Source organism: Scyliorhinus canicula, chromosome 11, assembly GCF_902713615.1.
Source record: "Scyliorhinus canicula chromosome 11, sScyCan1.1, whole genome shotgun sequence".
Classification (NCBI taxonomy): Eukaryota; Metazoa; Chordata; class Chondrichthyes; order Carcharhiniformes; family Scyliorhinidae; genus Scyliorhinus; species Scyliorhinus canicula.
The window spans coordinates 2,311,145-2,327,000 of NC_052156.1; the positions used below are offsets into that span (position 1 = coordinate 2,311,145).

Here is a 15,856-nt window from a genome sequence, read left to right on the forward strand (position 1 = left end):
TCTCCCGATCTCTGTCCTATAGGGGCAAGTAGGTTTCAATGAAGTTACTGTGAAAAGCCCCTAGTTGCCACATTCCGGCACCTGTTCGAGGAGGCAGGAATGGGAATTGAACCTGCGCTGGTCTTGTTCTGCATTACAAGCCAGCTGCCAAGCAAGCCATCTTTGAAAGGAGTTAATGAATCTCATTTTTCTGCTTTTCCCCATAACCATGCACATTTCTTCAATTATTTATCCAGTTATTTATTGAATTAGCTTCCATCACCCTTTGAAGGTGATCATTCTGGATCATAAAACACATGTGAAAAGAACTCTCATCTCCCTGCTGTTTGTTTTTGATAAGTCTGTCCTCTGGTTACTGACCATACTGTCAGAGGAACTTTTTTTTGTTCAGTCAAGAAAACTCCCTCATAATTAGAAAGACTTTGCAATTTCCCAAGCAGTCAGCAGAGTCCCACTCTGATGTATTGTCAGGGTGGGGTGTTAATCAGTGTTAGCTGGAAGGTGAAGGACACACGAGTCAGAGGTGAACACAACTCTCATGGTACTGCTTTCACCGTGCACAAGGCAGGATTTTGTTTTGCCAAGCCTGGATGAAACTCGAGTGAACAGCCTGCCACATGAACTGAGACTTGGTCGCTGCACCACTCGTGTATCATCACAGCAGAGTGCTCAAGCACCCAGTGTCAACAGGCAGCTCAAAACCATGACAGAGCACAGCTCACGGCTCCTTGGACTGTTTGAGCTTTTAGATGAAGATGGTTTGGCCAGAACTCGGCTAGTGCGCGGTCAATTCCAGCCACGGAGTCACAACACAGCTGAAATTAACAAGAAATTTTTGGTGGGTAGCACGGTAACACAGTGGTTAGCACTGTTGCTTCAGAGCACCAGGGTCTCAGGTTCGATTCCCATCTTGGGTCACTGTCTGTGCAGAAACTGCACATTCTCCCTGTGTCCGTGTGGGTTTCCTCCGGGTGCTCCGGTTTCCTCCCACAAGTCCCGAAAGACGTGCTGTTAGGTGAATTGGACATTCTGAATTCTCCCTCTGTGTACCCGAACAGGCGCCGGAATGTGGCGACTAGGGGCTTTTCACAGTAACTTCATTGCAGTGTTAATGCAAGCCTACTTGTGACAATAAGATTATTAAAAAAAAAGAACAGCACACAAAATTTGGCCATTAGCTGCCCAGTAAATACTGGGGATGGTTTAGCACAGTGGGCCAAACAGCTGGCTTGTAATGCAGAACAAGCCCAGCACACAGGTTCAATTCCTGTACCAGCCTCCCCAAACAGGCGCAGGAATGTGGCAACTAGGGGCTTTTCAAAGTAATTTCATTGAAGCCTACTTGCCCCTATAGGACAGAGATCGGGAGAATTTCTTTCTTATTTGTGTGAACAACATGTAGATGAGCATTTGAAATGCCTTGGCACACAAGGCTATGGACCCAGTGCTGGAAAATGGGATTAGAATAGATAGGCTCTCAGCGGCCGGCACAGGCACAATGGCCAAAGCGCCTCTTTTAGCGCAGTAAATCTCAACTACTTTGAAACCCTTTGTCTCAGCAAGTGGTGGAAACGGGATTGTTGAATATTTTTACGGCAGAGGCAGATAAATTCTTATTAGGTATGGGAATACCAGGCTCGAAAGGTTAGTTTCCTTCTCTCTCTCTCCACAGATCATAGAATTGACAGTGCAGAAGGAGGCCATTCAGCCCATCAAGTCTGCACCGGCTCTTGGAAAGAGCACCCTAAGCCCACACCTCCGCCCTATCCCCGTAACCTCACCCAACCTTTTTTGGACACAAAGGGCATTTTAGCATTGCCAATCCACCGAACCTGCACATCTTTGGACTCTGGGAGGAAACCGGAGCACCCGGTTAAACCCACGCAGACACCGGAACAGCGTGCAGACTCCACACAGACAGAGCCAAGACGGGAATCAAACCTGGGACCCTGGAGCTGTGAAGCGACAGTGCTGTCCTAATGTCCAGATACTGTCAGACCTGCTGAGATTGTTCTGTATCTTCTGTTTTTGTTTCAGATTCTAGCATCTGTTGTTTTATCTTAATGTTCATGTGTACTCAGGTGAGTATATGGGGTGCATGCCGGGGGGGGGGGGGGGGGGGGGGGGGGGGGGGGGGAGTAGGCTATACCCAAAATACCAGAGCGGGGTCGTGGGGGCGGCTATCCTGACTCTGCCGCCTGCTGGACTGGTTATAAACCAATCAGGTGTTGCCAGAGCAGCAAGTATATTATACTTCATTATCAGACTGAGTAAATCCCATCCCCTTTTTAGCAGTAAGAGGGGAGGAAACATCGGAGAGAAGCTGGATGGAGTGCAGCTAGTTCCTTTGAATCCAGTCTGGTTTATCCTGACGGTGAAGGTCAGCAAGCATCTTTAATGCTATTCTGCACACTGCACTGTTTCACATCAGACCAGCCCAGGAACGCAAAGTTAAATGGCAACACACCCACCCACTCCGCCATCGATTATGATCAGCTAGCTCAGCACAGGCTGGACACAGTTCATGGGCATTTACATTCACACCACAAAGTCACGGCGTTGGTGGAACAATGCAATCAGCAGCCTGCCACATGACCAGCTCAAAGAAAAAAACATCCCAGTCACTAAAAGCCTTCTTGTATTGCCACTATCCGGATAATTCAGAAAACCCCTCAGCAATGTTGAGGGAATGCAAAAGGCATGCGAGTTTGTTAAACCTTCTGTTTCCCAAGTCAGTGGGAGTAAGGGGCAGCTCTTACCTGAAGCCAGTGTTGTGTTAATCTACACAGCTCATTTTCCTTTTTAAAATCACAGTACCTTGAATATCCTTCCAGCAGCTGAGAGAGCCTGGAGTATGAGAGTCGTGACTCGGGGACACTGATTATAAAGGGGCAACCGATGTTCTCTGCTCTGCACTGGTTTTTATGATCTGACCAATGGTTCATTTGACAAGTCCTGGTGGGGGAAGAAAGAGAAGAAAGTAATTTTTAAAGCACGAGTTTGATGTCACCAAATGGTCATTTTTCATTGCCTGCACATGAGAGTCTTCACACATAACGTTCAATTCTAAAACATAACTGAAAAGGGAGTCATGCTGCCGAAGCTTTTCGTGACGTGACTCCATTATGCAGCAACTGGTTCTTTGCAAACAAAAGGAATACGTTCAATCCTTGTGCCTTTTTTGAAATACCCAAGAACGTTGGGGGGGGGGGGTATAGTTTCCCCATTGCTTCCCACATGGCAACACTCGGCCAATCAGCCAATTAACCAGCACCCTTTTCTCCTGTAATACAAATAGTTGTAATCATTTGAAATTTGGCATTTTTGCATTTGTCCTGATGTGTAATACGATAAGCTTTGGCAACATTTCACCAATTTTCAAGTTCTGTGCTACCAAGCGATAGAGCAAAATAATTCTTTGCAATGTTGAAAATAACGTTTCTGCCAAGCAACCATACTCTGGTTGGGAGGTTGATGATGTTTTCTCGCGTGGCAGATTGGCTCACACATTGGCCCAGATGTAGTGGTAACATTACGGGGCCAGTAAGGCAGAGACCTGGATTAATAATCCAGTGAACAGGAGTTCAATTCCCTTTGCAGTTTGAGAATTTGAATTCTGTTTTAAAAAGGCAATCTGGGAATAACTTTGAGGAAGTAATTGGATTACTTTTTAAGAGGAGCTCAACTAAATAAGAACGTTTTCAAAGAATTGGCACTCGCGGAACAGCCAAATTACCTCCTCCTGTACCAGGTGACTCCATGAAACACTGGTTTCCATAGAAGTCAGCAAGAAACTGTTAAATTGTTCAATAAAAACCCAACTGGTTCACAAATATCCTTTAGTGAAGGAAACTTGCCATGCTTCCTTACCCAGTCTGACTCCATTCCCACAACTCAGCAATTTACTCTTAACTGCCGTTGATTCAGGCTGGCAAGTTGCACCAAACTAATATAGAGCAACTAGATATGGGTAATAAATGCTGGCCTCACTGGCAATGCTCACAGGGCAAGAATGTGAAGGAAGTTTATGTCATTCTCAAACTTGAGCACTCTCCAGTGTTGTGGGAGCTGCAATCATTGGGGTCAAGCATTAAACCAAGGTCCTGTCTGGTATCCCAGTTGTTCAGGCAGATGCTAGTCCTGGTGCTAGTCAAAGAGCAGGAAGAATGCCTGAGATGTTGGGCCAATATTTCCACCTCATCCGTGTTGTGGAGATTGTAGCGGAATGGATAGAATTCAAACACCCAAAACCAGGGTCCTTTCTGTCAACAAAGGCAGCATGTCCATTTCAGAGTATGATAGACCCGGCTTCAATCCCAGTCCAGGCTTGCAATTCTCATTGGACACTCTTGTCCAGTGGCCATGGCTGTCTCCATCCACCCCTCATTGTACATGCTCTACATTGGAGTAATTTCCCAATTGGCTGTGGTAGATAAAGTCGGACACAGCCATGGAAGGAACATTCACAAAGTGGTCTGCACGACTATTAATCAACTTGTAATCTTTCCACTACTCTGTTCCTCAGCCAGTGAATCCAGCCACAACTTTCACTATTCCACCAGGGAGGAACGAACAGACATGAAAATGAGAAAGAAAGTAATTGGCCAGAGTGGTGCTTATATCAACATTGTGTGCGGATTTGAAGAGCTGACTCACTGGTTGCAGTAGGCGACTCGGTAGCAACTGGTGCAACGCCGCAGCTTTTCATCGGGCTGCTGTGGTTTTTGACATGCGGCACACTTGTTGATCGGGATGTTGGGGATTAACAGCCGCTACAGACAGAGAGAGGCAGCAAGTCAGACATACAAACCAGCTGGCAGAGACATTCAATGCATAATTAAAAGTCACAAGTAATAAGACCAGCAACGGAGGACAGCTAATGTGTTCAGAGCTCATTACTAGGTGAGATCAAAAGATCAATCATATTCAGCAGTCACTAAACACGGTCATAAGACCACAACAACATCAGCCTGGTAAACAGTCTTTAACAAGGTGTCAACAATGAAAACTGAATTTGTTCCAGTTAATACAACTCAGTCCGCAAGTTTATTTCATCGAGGAACATCAATGGGGGTTTTTAATGACAACCCAACAATTTCATGGTGGTTTTTACTGTTGCCAGGATTTTACATCAAAGAGTTCTAAAAATGTCATAGTGGGATTTGAACTCTCGTTCTCCTGGTTGCTAGTTTAAGCCTCTGGATCACTAGGACAGGAAGAAGCATGACCATGTCCAGCCGATATGCAGTTGCTTAAATGTCACCCTCGGCCAGCAGCCCAGGGTGCTGCCCTGGGAGGGAGAGCACTGACCCTCGGCCAGCAGCCCTGGGAGGGAGAGCACTGACCCTCGGCCAGCAGCCCTGGGAGGGAGAGCACTGACCCTCGGCCAGCAGCCCTGGGAGCGAGAGCACTGACCCTCGGCCAGCAGCCCTGGGAGCGGCCCTGGGAGGGAGAGCACTGACCCTCGGCCAGCAGCCCAGGGTGCTGCCCTGGGAGGGAGAGCACTGACCCTCGGCCAGCAGCCCTGGGAGGGAGAGCACTGACCCTCGGCCAGCAGCCCAGGATGCTGCCCTGGGAGGGAGAGCACTGACCCTCGGCCAGCAGCCCAGGGTGCTGCCCTGGGAGCGAGAGCACTGACCCTCGGCCAGCAGCCCAGGGTGCTGCCCTGGGAGCGAGAGCACTGACCCTCGGCCAGCAGCCCTGGGAGCGAGAGCACTGACCCTCGGCCAGCAACCCTGGGAGGGAGAGCACTGACCCTCGGCCAGCAGCCCTGGGAGGGAGAGCACTGACCCTCGGCCAGCAGCCCAGGGTGCTGCCCTGGGAGGGAGAGCACTGACACTCGGCCAGCAGCCCTGGGAGGGAGAGCACTGACCCTCGGCCAGCAGCCCAGGGTGCTGCCCTGGGAGGGAGAGCACTGACCCTCGGCCAGCAGCCCAGGGTGCTGCCCTGGGAGGGAGAGCACTGACCCTCGGCCAGCAGCCCAGGGTGCTGCCCTGGGAGCGAGAGCACTGACCCTCGGCCAGCAGCCCAGGGTGCTGCCCTGGGAGGGAGAGCACTAACCCTCGGCCAGCAGCCCTGGGAGGGAGAGCACTGACCCTCGGCCAGCTGCCCTGGGAGGGAGAGCACTGACCCTCGGCCAGCAGCCCAGGGTGCTGCCCTGGGAGCGAGAGCACTGACCCTCGGCCAGCAGCCCAGGTGCTGCCCTGGGAGGAAGAGCACTGACCCTCGGCCAGCAGCCCTGGGAGGGAGAGCACTGACCCTCGGCCAGCAGCCCAGGGTGCTGCCCTGGGAGTGAGAGCACTGACCCTCGGCCAGCAGCCCTGGGAGGGAGAGCACTGACCCTCGGCCAGCTGCCCTGGGAGGGAGAGCACTGACCCTCGGCCAGCAGCCCTGGGAGGGAGAGCACTGACCCTCGGCCAGCAGCCCAGGGTGCTGCCCTGGGAGGGAGAGCACTGACCCTCGGCCAGCAGCCCAGGGTGCTGCCCTGGGAGGGAGAGCACTGACCCGCGGCCAGCAGCCCTGGGAGGGAGAGCACTGACCCTCGGCCAGCAGCCCAGGGTGCTGCCTGGTAAATGTCTGGTAAAGCACAAACCTGCAGAAATTTGCAGACATGACATCAAATGTTGACTAGCCAGTGTTAAAGGCAGGACCAAGCAGTAAGAAGTGAAGAAAGTACCTGTTGTACATGCAGTTCAAGAACTCTCTCTTTTGCAAGGTCTTTCGTCAGCACCTCAAAGCAGAAAAGTGTGTCACTGGGGGACACGGTATCCAAGGACTGAGATGGTATAAATAGCCGGTGGAACCTATTCCTCACAACCTACAGGAAAAGTCAAGCAAAATGAGAGATCAGAAATCAGTACACAATCCAGGACTCTTTAAAAGTCAACACTAATTCGGAGTGAGGATTTGTAGGTTATTCGCCACATGGAGCATCTCAGCGAGGTCAAACCATTACTCAGCCTATATCCACAACGGCACAAATTCCAAGCTGGAATCATGGGGGATTAGCGTTGGGGCCTCAAATATTTAGAATCTATATTAATGACTTGTATGAAGGGCCAAACGTTTGGTTGCAAAATTTGCTGATGGCTCAAAGAAAGACAGGAGAGTAGGATGTGAAGAGCAGATCGCGAGGTTGCAAAGGGACAGAGATAGGTTAAGTGAGTGGGCGGAAATATGGCAGATGGAGTACAATGTGGGAAAATATGAACTTGTCCACAGGACGAATGGAAAAGCAGATTATTTAAATGGAGATATTTCTCTTGGGCTGACAAATGGCAAGCAACATTCACGCCATCTCCGACAAGAGTGAATGTAACCATCGCCCATGACATTCAAGGTTAACATCCCAGGGGTTACCATTGAACTGGACTAGCCATGTAAAATACTATGGTTACAAGAGCAGGTCAGAGGCTGGGAATTCTGTTGGCGATAACTCATCTCCTGATTTCCCAGTCTGTCCACCACCTACATTGAAAATGAAATGAAAATGAAATACAAGACACAAGACAGGAGTCTGATGGAATACTCTCCACTTGTCTGGATGATGGGATGGGTAATAAATTCTGGACTAGTCAGCTACACCCCACATTCCATTAATGCATTTAAAAAATGACTCTACTGTGCAGAGGATCTGGGTGACTTGGTAAATGAATCAAGGAAAGTTAGCAAATGGAATTATGCCATTTATTGCAAGGGGAATGGACAAACAAGTGGGGATGTTCTTACTACAGCTGTAGAGGACACTGGTAAGACCACATCTGGAGTACTGTGTACAGTTGTGGTCTGCTTACTTAAGATAGATAGATAGAGAAATACAGCACAGAACAGGCCCTTCGGTCCACGATGTTGTGCCGAACTTTTGTCCTAGGTTAATCATAGAATTTTGGACACCAAGGGCAATTTATCATGGCCAATCCACCCAACCTGCACATCTTTGGACTGTGGGAGGAAACCGGAGTACCCGGAGGAAACCCACGCACACACGGGGAGGATGTGCAGACTCCACACAGACATTCCACTCCACACAGAACAGGGGCACGACATTTGCCACTTCCCACTCTGATTAGACATATTTTATTCAGTTTCATTGCATGATTTTCTGCCACTCATTCCCACCTCCCTCCGACTGCCAAATCCAACAACCAATGAGAATGTTTAAATGAGTCTCTGATATTTTGCTGACAGGTACATCCTGGAAATTAATCTTTTATCTCTGGGGACCCCAGGACATTCCTAGTGGGCTGGCACCTCTGTACTCAGGGCTGTATTTGAAGCTTGGTGAAAGGTCAGGGTTAAATCCATGTCCCATCCAGCTGCCCACTCTGTTATGAAGCAATGGCACCTGTGCTCAGTTTGAGGGACTCACCTCGGCCATTCGCAGTGCATCAGCTTTGACCTTCATATTTCGGGAGATAGCATCGAGTACGTCACTGGCCCTTGCGTTCTCCTTACTGACACTCACTAAGATCTGGCAGCAGGAAAGAAGAAGGCAGCAATTCATTTGTCAACTCATACTTATATAACATCCTTTAAAATGCCCCATAGCGTTTCACAGGAAAAGCAAAAAAAAGCAAAAAAGCAACAAATAGGATCAAAAAGGTAAAAACTGGTAACAAGGCAAAATTAATGGCTCTTTCCTTAAGTGAACATAGTATTCGGTACAAAGTAAATGAACAGCACATGATTAATGGGTCTGATCTTATAGCCATTACAGAGACATGGTTACGGGGATCAAAGCTGGGAATTTAGTATTCATTTGTGGCTTTTCATAAGGACAGGCAGGAAGGAGGGGGTGGTGGGGGAGGTTAGTGTGAAATGGAATAAGCACAATAGAAAGAAATGATCGTGGATCGGATGATGTAGAATCTATATGGGAGGAGGTAAAGAATAACAAGGGTAAGATGACACTGGTGGGAGTGGTCTATCGGCCCCCTTAACAGTAGCTACACAGAGATGACTTTTAAAACAGACCAAGGCAGGCCAGCAGCACGGTTCAATTCCCATACCAGCCTCCCCGAACAGGCACCGGAATGTGGCGACTAGGGGCTTTTCACAGTAACTTCATTTGAAGCCTACTTGTGACAATAAGCGAATTTCATTCATGCATTCATTTCAAATCAGGAGATAATGAGGGCATGTACCAAAGGCAGCACATTAATCATGGGCGACTTCACTCTTTGTGCAGTTTGAGAAAATCAAATTGGCAGAGGTAGCCAAGAGGAAGAAATAATAAGAGTGTATTCAGAACAGTTTCCTAGAACACAGCTGGAGATCAGGCTATTCTGGATCTGGTAATGAGGCAGGTTTAATAAACAATCTGAGTAAAAGATCCCCCAGGAAACAGTGATCATAACATTGGAGAATTTAGCATTCAGTTTGAGAATTGGATTGGATTTGTTTATTGTCACGTGTACCGAGGTACAGTGAAAAGTATTTTTCTGCAAGTTGCTCAACAGATCATTCAGTACATGGAAGAAAAGGGAATTAAACAAAATTCAAGAAAATACATGAGAATACATAATAGGGCAACACAAGATATACAATGTAACTACATAATGAAATGAAAATTGCTTATTGTCACAAGTAGGCTTCAAATGAAGTTACTGTGAAAAGTCCCTAGTCGCCACATTCCGGCGCCTATTCGGGGAGGCTGTTACGGGAATCGAACCGTGCTGCTGGCCTGCTTGCAAAGCCAGCGATTTAGCCCAGTGCTAAATAAGCACTGGCATCGGATGAAGCATACAGGGTGTAGTGTTAATGAGGTCAGTCAATAAGAGGGTCATTTAGGAGTCTGGTGACAATGGGGAAGAAGCTGTTTTTGAGTCTGTTCGTGCGTGTTCTCAGACTTCTGTATCTCCTGCCCGATGGAAGAAGTTGGAAAAGTGAGTAAGCCGGGTGGGAGGGATCCTTGATTATGCTGCTCGCTTTCCCCCGGCAGCGGGAGGTGTAGATGGAGTCCATGGATGGGAGGCAGGTTTGTGTGATGGACTGGGCAGTATTCACGACTCTCTGAAGTTCCTTGCGGTCCTGGGCCGAGCAGTTGCCATACCAGGCTGTGATGCAGCCCGATAGGATGCTTTCTATAGTGCATCTGTAAAAGTTGGTAAGGGTTAATGTGGACATGCCAAATTTCCTTAGTTTCCTGAGGAAGTATAGGCGTTGTTGTGCTTTCTTGGTGATAGCGTCGACTTGAGTGGACCAGGACAGATTTTTGGTGATGTGCATCCCTAGGAATTTGAAACTGCTAACCATCTCCACCTCGGCCCCGTTGATGCTGACAGGGGTGTGTACAGTACTTTGCTTCCTGAAGTCGATGACCAGCTCTTTAGTTTTGCTGGCATTGAGGGAGAGATTGTTGTCGTTACACCACTCCACTAGGTTCCCTATCTCCCTCCTGTATTCTGACACGTCGTTATTCGAGATCCGGCCCACTATGGTCAGATCATCAGCAAACTTGTAGATGGAGTTGGAACTAAGTTTTGCCACGCAGTCGTGTGTGTACAGGGAGTACAGTAGGGGGCTAAGTACGCAGCCTTGCGGGGCACTGGTATTGAGGACTATTGTGGAGGAGGAGTTGGTGTTCATTCTTACTGACTGTGGTCTGTTGGTCAGAAAGTCAAGGATCCAGTTGCAGAGTGGAGAGCCAAGTCCTAGGTTTTGGAGCTTTGATATGAGCTTGGCTGGGATTATGGTGTTGAAGGTGGAGCTGTAGTCAATAAATAGGAGAATGATGTAGGAGTCCTTGTTTTCAAGATGCTCTAGGGATGAGTGTAGGGCCAGAGAAATGGCGTCTGATGTGGACCGGTTGCGACGGTATGCAAATTGAAGTGGGTCAAGGCGTTCCGGGAGTATGGAGGTGATGCGCTTCATGATCAGCCTCTCGAAGCACTTCATTCCAACTGACGTCAGGGCCACCGGGCGGTAGTCATTGAGGCACGTTGCCTGGTTCTTCTTTGGTACCGGTATGATGGTGGTCTTCTTGAAGCAGGTGGGGACCTCGGAGTGGAGTAGGGATAGGTTAAAGATGTCTGTGAATACATCTGCCAGCTGGTATGCGCAGGCTCTGAGTGCACGACCAGGGATCCCGTCCGGGCCCGTCGCCTTCCATGGGTTCACTTTCAGGAAGGCCGATCTGACTTCGGAAACTGTGATGGTGAGTATGGGTGAATTATGGGCTGCTGGGGCACTCGACAGCGGATTGTTGGTTACCTGCTCAAACCGAGCATCGAATGCATTTTCATCGGGGAGGGGTTTGGGTCAGAAACAACTGTGCTAAACTTAAACAAGGGTAATTATAAAGGAATGGGGCATGGTTGGCTGGAGTGGGCTGGGAAAGGAGTTTAGCAGGAAAGACAGTTGATCAGCAATGACAGACGTTTTTTTTAAATTTAGAGTACCCAATTAATTTTTTCCAATTAAGGGGCAATTTAGCGTGCCCAATCCACCTACCCTGCACATCTTTGTGTTGTGAGGGCGAAACCCACGCAGACAAGGGGAGAATGTTCAAACTCCACACAGACAGTGACCCAGAGCCGGGATCGAACCTGGGACCTCGGCACCGTGAGGCAGCAGTGCTAACCACTGCACCACCGTGCTGCCCTGCAATGACAGGCTTAAATGAAATTAATTCATGACTGACAAAGATATATCCCAGTGAGGAAGAAGGAAGAAGAATTCTGGGAAGGAGATAAATCACGGTTAACCAAGAAAATTAAGATGTGGAGATGCCGGCATTGGATTGGAGTGGACACAGTAAGAAGTCTTACACCACCAGGTTAAAGCCCAAGTTTGCTTCGAATCACTAGCTTTCGGAGCACAGCTCCTTCCTCAGGTGAATGAAGAGGTAGGTTACACAAACGCAACAATAAAGACAAAGCCAATGATGCAAGATTATACTTTGAATTCAAGTCTTTGCAGGTAATTAAGTCTTTACAGGTCCAGACGGTGCAACTGGAGAGAGGGATAATCCCAGGTTAAAGAGGTGTGAATTGTCTCAAACCAGGACAGTTGATAGGATCGCAAGCCCAGGCCAGATGGTGGGGGGGGTTAAACGTAGTTAAATGTCGTGAGACCTGAGCCAACTGGCTTGAGACAATTCACATAAAAGGTAGTTTTTTCCCTCTGGTTTTTTACCACCAGGCTCAGACCCAGTTGAGTAGCTATGACCTTTACTCAATGAGGTGGCTGGGTTATGTGGTGCTATTGAGCCACTCTTAGTGATAGACATTAAAGTCCCTCAGAGTATATTCAGTGCCCTCACCATCAGGGCTTCCAAGTGATGTTCAACATGGAGTCATCAGCTGAGGCTAGGTGGCAATCAGCAGGAAATTTCCTTGCCCATGTTTGACATGATGCCATGAGACTTCATGGGATCCAGAGTCGATGAGGGCTCCCTGGGCAACTCCCTTATGACTGTATACCATTGTGCCCTGCCGGTGAGACATTCAGACCCAGGACGGGGATTGTGCCTGGGACACTGTCTGTAAGGTGTGATTCCGTGAGGATGGAGATGTTAGGTTATTGCTAGACTATTCTGTGGGACAACTCTCCCAATTTTGGCATAAGCCCCCAGGTGTTCGTGAGGAGAACTCTGCAGGCTCGACAGAGCTGAGCTTACTGTTGTAATTTCCAGTGCTAGTTGATGCCTGCTGGCCTGTCTGGTTTGATACAACAGAGTATCTTGCGAGGCAATTTTTAAATTCACTTACGGTATGTGGGGACCGCTGGCAATACCCTCATATATTGCCCATCCTTAAATGTCCTTGAGAAGGTGGTGGTGGGCTGTCTTCTTGAACCACTATAGTCCTGATGTAGGTACACCCACAGTGCTGTTAGGGAGAGAGCTTCAGGATTTTGACCCAGCGACGTGAAGAAACGATGGTATGTTTCCAAGTCAGGGTCGTCAGTGACCTGGAGGAGAACCTCCAGGTGGTGTTCCCATGTGCGCTACCTTTGTCCTTCTGGATGATAGCGGTCATGGGTTTGCAAGGAGCCTTCATGAGTTTCTACAGGTACATGGTACATACAGCTGCCACTGTTTATCACTGGTGGAGGGAGTGAATGTTTGTGGAAGAGGTGTCAATCAAGGTTTCATACTGGATTGTTTCAAGCTTATTGAGTTTTGTTGGAGCTGCACTCATCCAGGCAAGTGGAGATTATTCCATTACAATTCTGATTTGTGCCTTGTAGATGGCGGACAGGCTTTTGGGGGTGGGGGGGTGGGGGTGTCAGGAGATGAGTTACTCGCCGTAGGATTCCGGGCCTTTGACCTGCCTTGGCAGCCACAGTATTAAAATGGCTAGTCCAGTCCAGTTTCTGATTAATGGTAACCCCAGAACGTTGATTGTGGGGATTCAGTGATGGTGATTGAATGTGAAGGGGCGATGATTAGATCCTCTCTTGCAGGAGATGATCATTGCCTGCCAGTCGTGTGGCACAAATGTAACTTGCCACTTGTCAGCCCAAGCCTGGATATTGTCCAGGTCTTGCTGTATTTTGATATGGACTGCTTCAGTATCTGAGGAGTTGCGAATGATACTGAACATTGTGCATCAGCGAAAACATCCCCCAATCTGACCTTTCAATGGAGGGGAGGTCATTGATGAAGCAGCTGAATGAAGTTATGTCTAGGACCAAGGGCAGATAAGAGTCAACCACATCGCTGTGGGTCTGGAGTCACATGTAGGCCAGAGCAGGTAAGGACGGCAGATTGCCTTCCCTAAAGGACATTAGAGAATGTTTTTTCCACAAACAATGGTTTCGTGGTCACCATTATCGAGATCGCAGCTTGAGACAATTGAGAAAAAAATCTCAAAATGGAACACAGTAGGTTCACAAAAAAATCCACATTATCAAGATCTGATAGTTATCGCTGAAGCTTCCTGACCAGAACTGCTCCCTCTAACATTAGGGAACATATAAACTGGTGCTTCATTTCAGTTATTTGGGAGCTTGCTGTGCGATTGTTGGCTGCCATGTTTTTACCATTACAAATGAGTACATCGAGTTGTATCGGTGAAGTGCTCCAAGACAATCTATGTATGAAGAGCGTTACATGATGACAATGTGGGGGCGATGGGAGGTCGAGGGCGTGTGGTTAGTAATCATTATCGTGGTCTATTTCTGAATCTTAATGTTAAAAATTGCCTCTTTCCCAAAGAAAATACAGCCGACATTTTGTTTTTTTTCATCACTTAAATTTCCATCATACCGGATAATTTTCATAGCTCCATTCTCAAGGAGAATGGGTGAATGGCACATACCCCGCTAGGGTTTGACAAGCGCCGTACACAGTATCTAATAGAAAAGTAATCCTTACCTTTACCGGTTTCTTATGAGGCTCCTTGGCAAAAAAGTAAAGAGTCAGCAACTTCTGTTTCTGTGGGAGGGGGACGGAAAGGTAGAGGAAAGGATCGAACGTGATCGACACCTGGAAAACAGAACATTCGACTGAGATAGTAACAATATGAAGGGTTCCAAAAGAGTAGGAGTACAACAAAAAAAAAGGGTCTGAGATACAGGGAAACACAGAGCAGAGAGAATGACAGAAAAAAACATGAGGGGAAAGAATGTACAATTGGAACAGACAACAGGCCTTTCTGTGCTGAAACTAGATGAATTCACTGAGTTTGAGGCCTCATATCGAGGAGGATCTTACTAATAATTGACTCGAATTCGGGACCGCTCCAGTCAGAGTAACAAGACTCCAGCACTGTCATGTTGAAGGTAAGTGATGGAAAAACAACCTCAGCCAACACTGCTAATGTCTGTTTTAATTAAACAGTTGGATTCCCCTGGTCCGCACCAGTTCTAATTCAGCTGCTAGGTGCCAGCCGAGGCCACTCGCCTGCCGAGAAGGCCGATGAGCACCACAGCTGGGGCGATCCACAGGAAGCGATCCCCCCCCCCCCCCCCCCCCCCCACGTCAGGCCCCCCAAGCTCCCTTACAGCACTCCGTCCCTTCAAGGACCCGCACTCATCACCCACCCAGAGGCCCCGACTTACCTGCCTTGCACACACCCATTCTTCAATCCACTCTCCTTTCGTGGGCATGGGCCCCTCATCTCCTGGCCCTTGTGCCACCCTGGCACCCATGCAGTGCCATCCTGGCTCCTGGGCAGTGCTCCTGACAGCTTGGCAGTGCCAGTTTGGTCACGCCCCTTGTGGGCATGTCTCAGATCACCGATGCCTCGGGGGACTTGGGTGAATCCCGCAAGAGGGCTCTCCCGGCATCCATCGGCTGCACCGTGCTGAAGGGACAGCGTGATACGGCCGGTGGATCACAGCCATAGTCTTGATTTTAAAATTCTCATTCTTGTTTTCAAATCTGTCCATGACCTCATCCCTCCACACCTCAACTCCTCCAGCGACGCAAAATCGCAGATGTCAGAGTTGCTCCATTTGTGACCTTGAGTATCCCTCATTTTAATCAAACTCACAACTGGCAGTCCGGCCTTCACATGTCCGAGTCCCAAGTCCCCTAAACCCCTCTCTCATTCCTTAAAACCACCTCTTCAACCAAGCCTTTGGTCATCTGGCCGAATATCGCTGCGTGGGTGGGTGCTGCACTTTGTTTTATGATGTCCCTGAATTGCTTTTTCTGACATGAAAGGCTCTGTATAAATATTTGTTGCTGTTTAAATCTTTACCAAGTTTTAAAGCAGCTATTTCTGGGGAATGTTGCCACCTTCTGTTATATGTGGAATGAACAAGTCATTATATTCCTAGTTCATCGGGAAAAGATGCAGCTGCTAACAGGATCATAAATCCTGGCATGTTCCTGCCGCCTCGCTTTCCTGGACTTTCTACTCTTATAGAACATTTTATTCAAATACTTTACAAACTGAAAAATCCA

The 15,856-nt window shown here is 48.3% G+C and overlaps 1 protein-coding gene across 1 annotated transcript in view; it reads right to left on the reverse strand.

Annotated features, from left to right (window-relative positions):
* The window catches only part of usp19 (ubiquitin specific peptidase 19), a 148,533-nt gene that overhangs the window by 28,286 nt on the left and 104,391 nt on the right, over nt 1-15,856 (reverse strand). Inside the window, 5 exon segments of the mRNA XM_038812099.1 lie at nt 2,818-2,955; nt 4,657-4,772; nt 6,677-6,817; nt 8,369-8,470; nt 14,321-14,431. Coding sequence (XP_038668027.1) covers nt 2,818-2,955; nt 4,657-4,772; nt 6,677-6,817; nt 8,369-8,470; nt 14,321-14,431 — 608 coding nt within the window.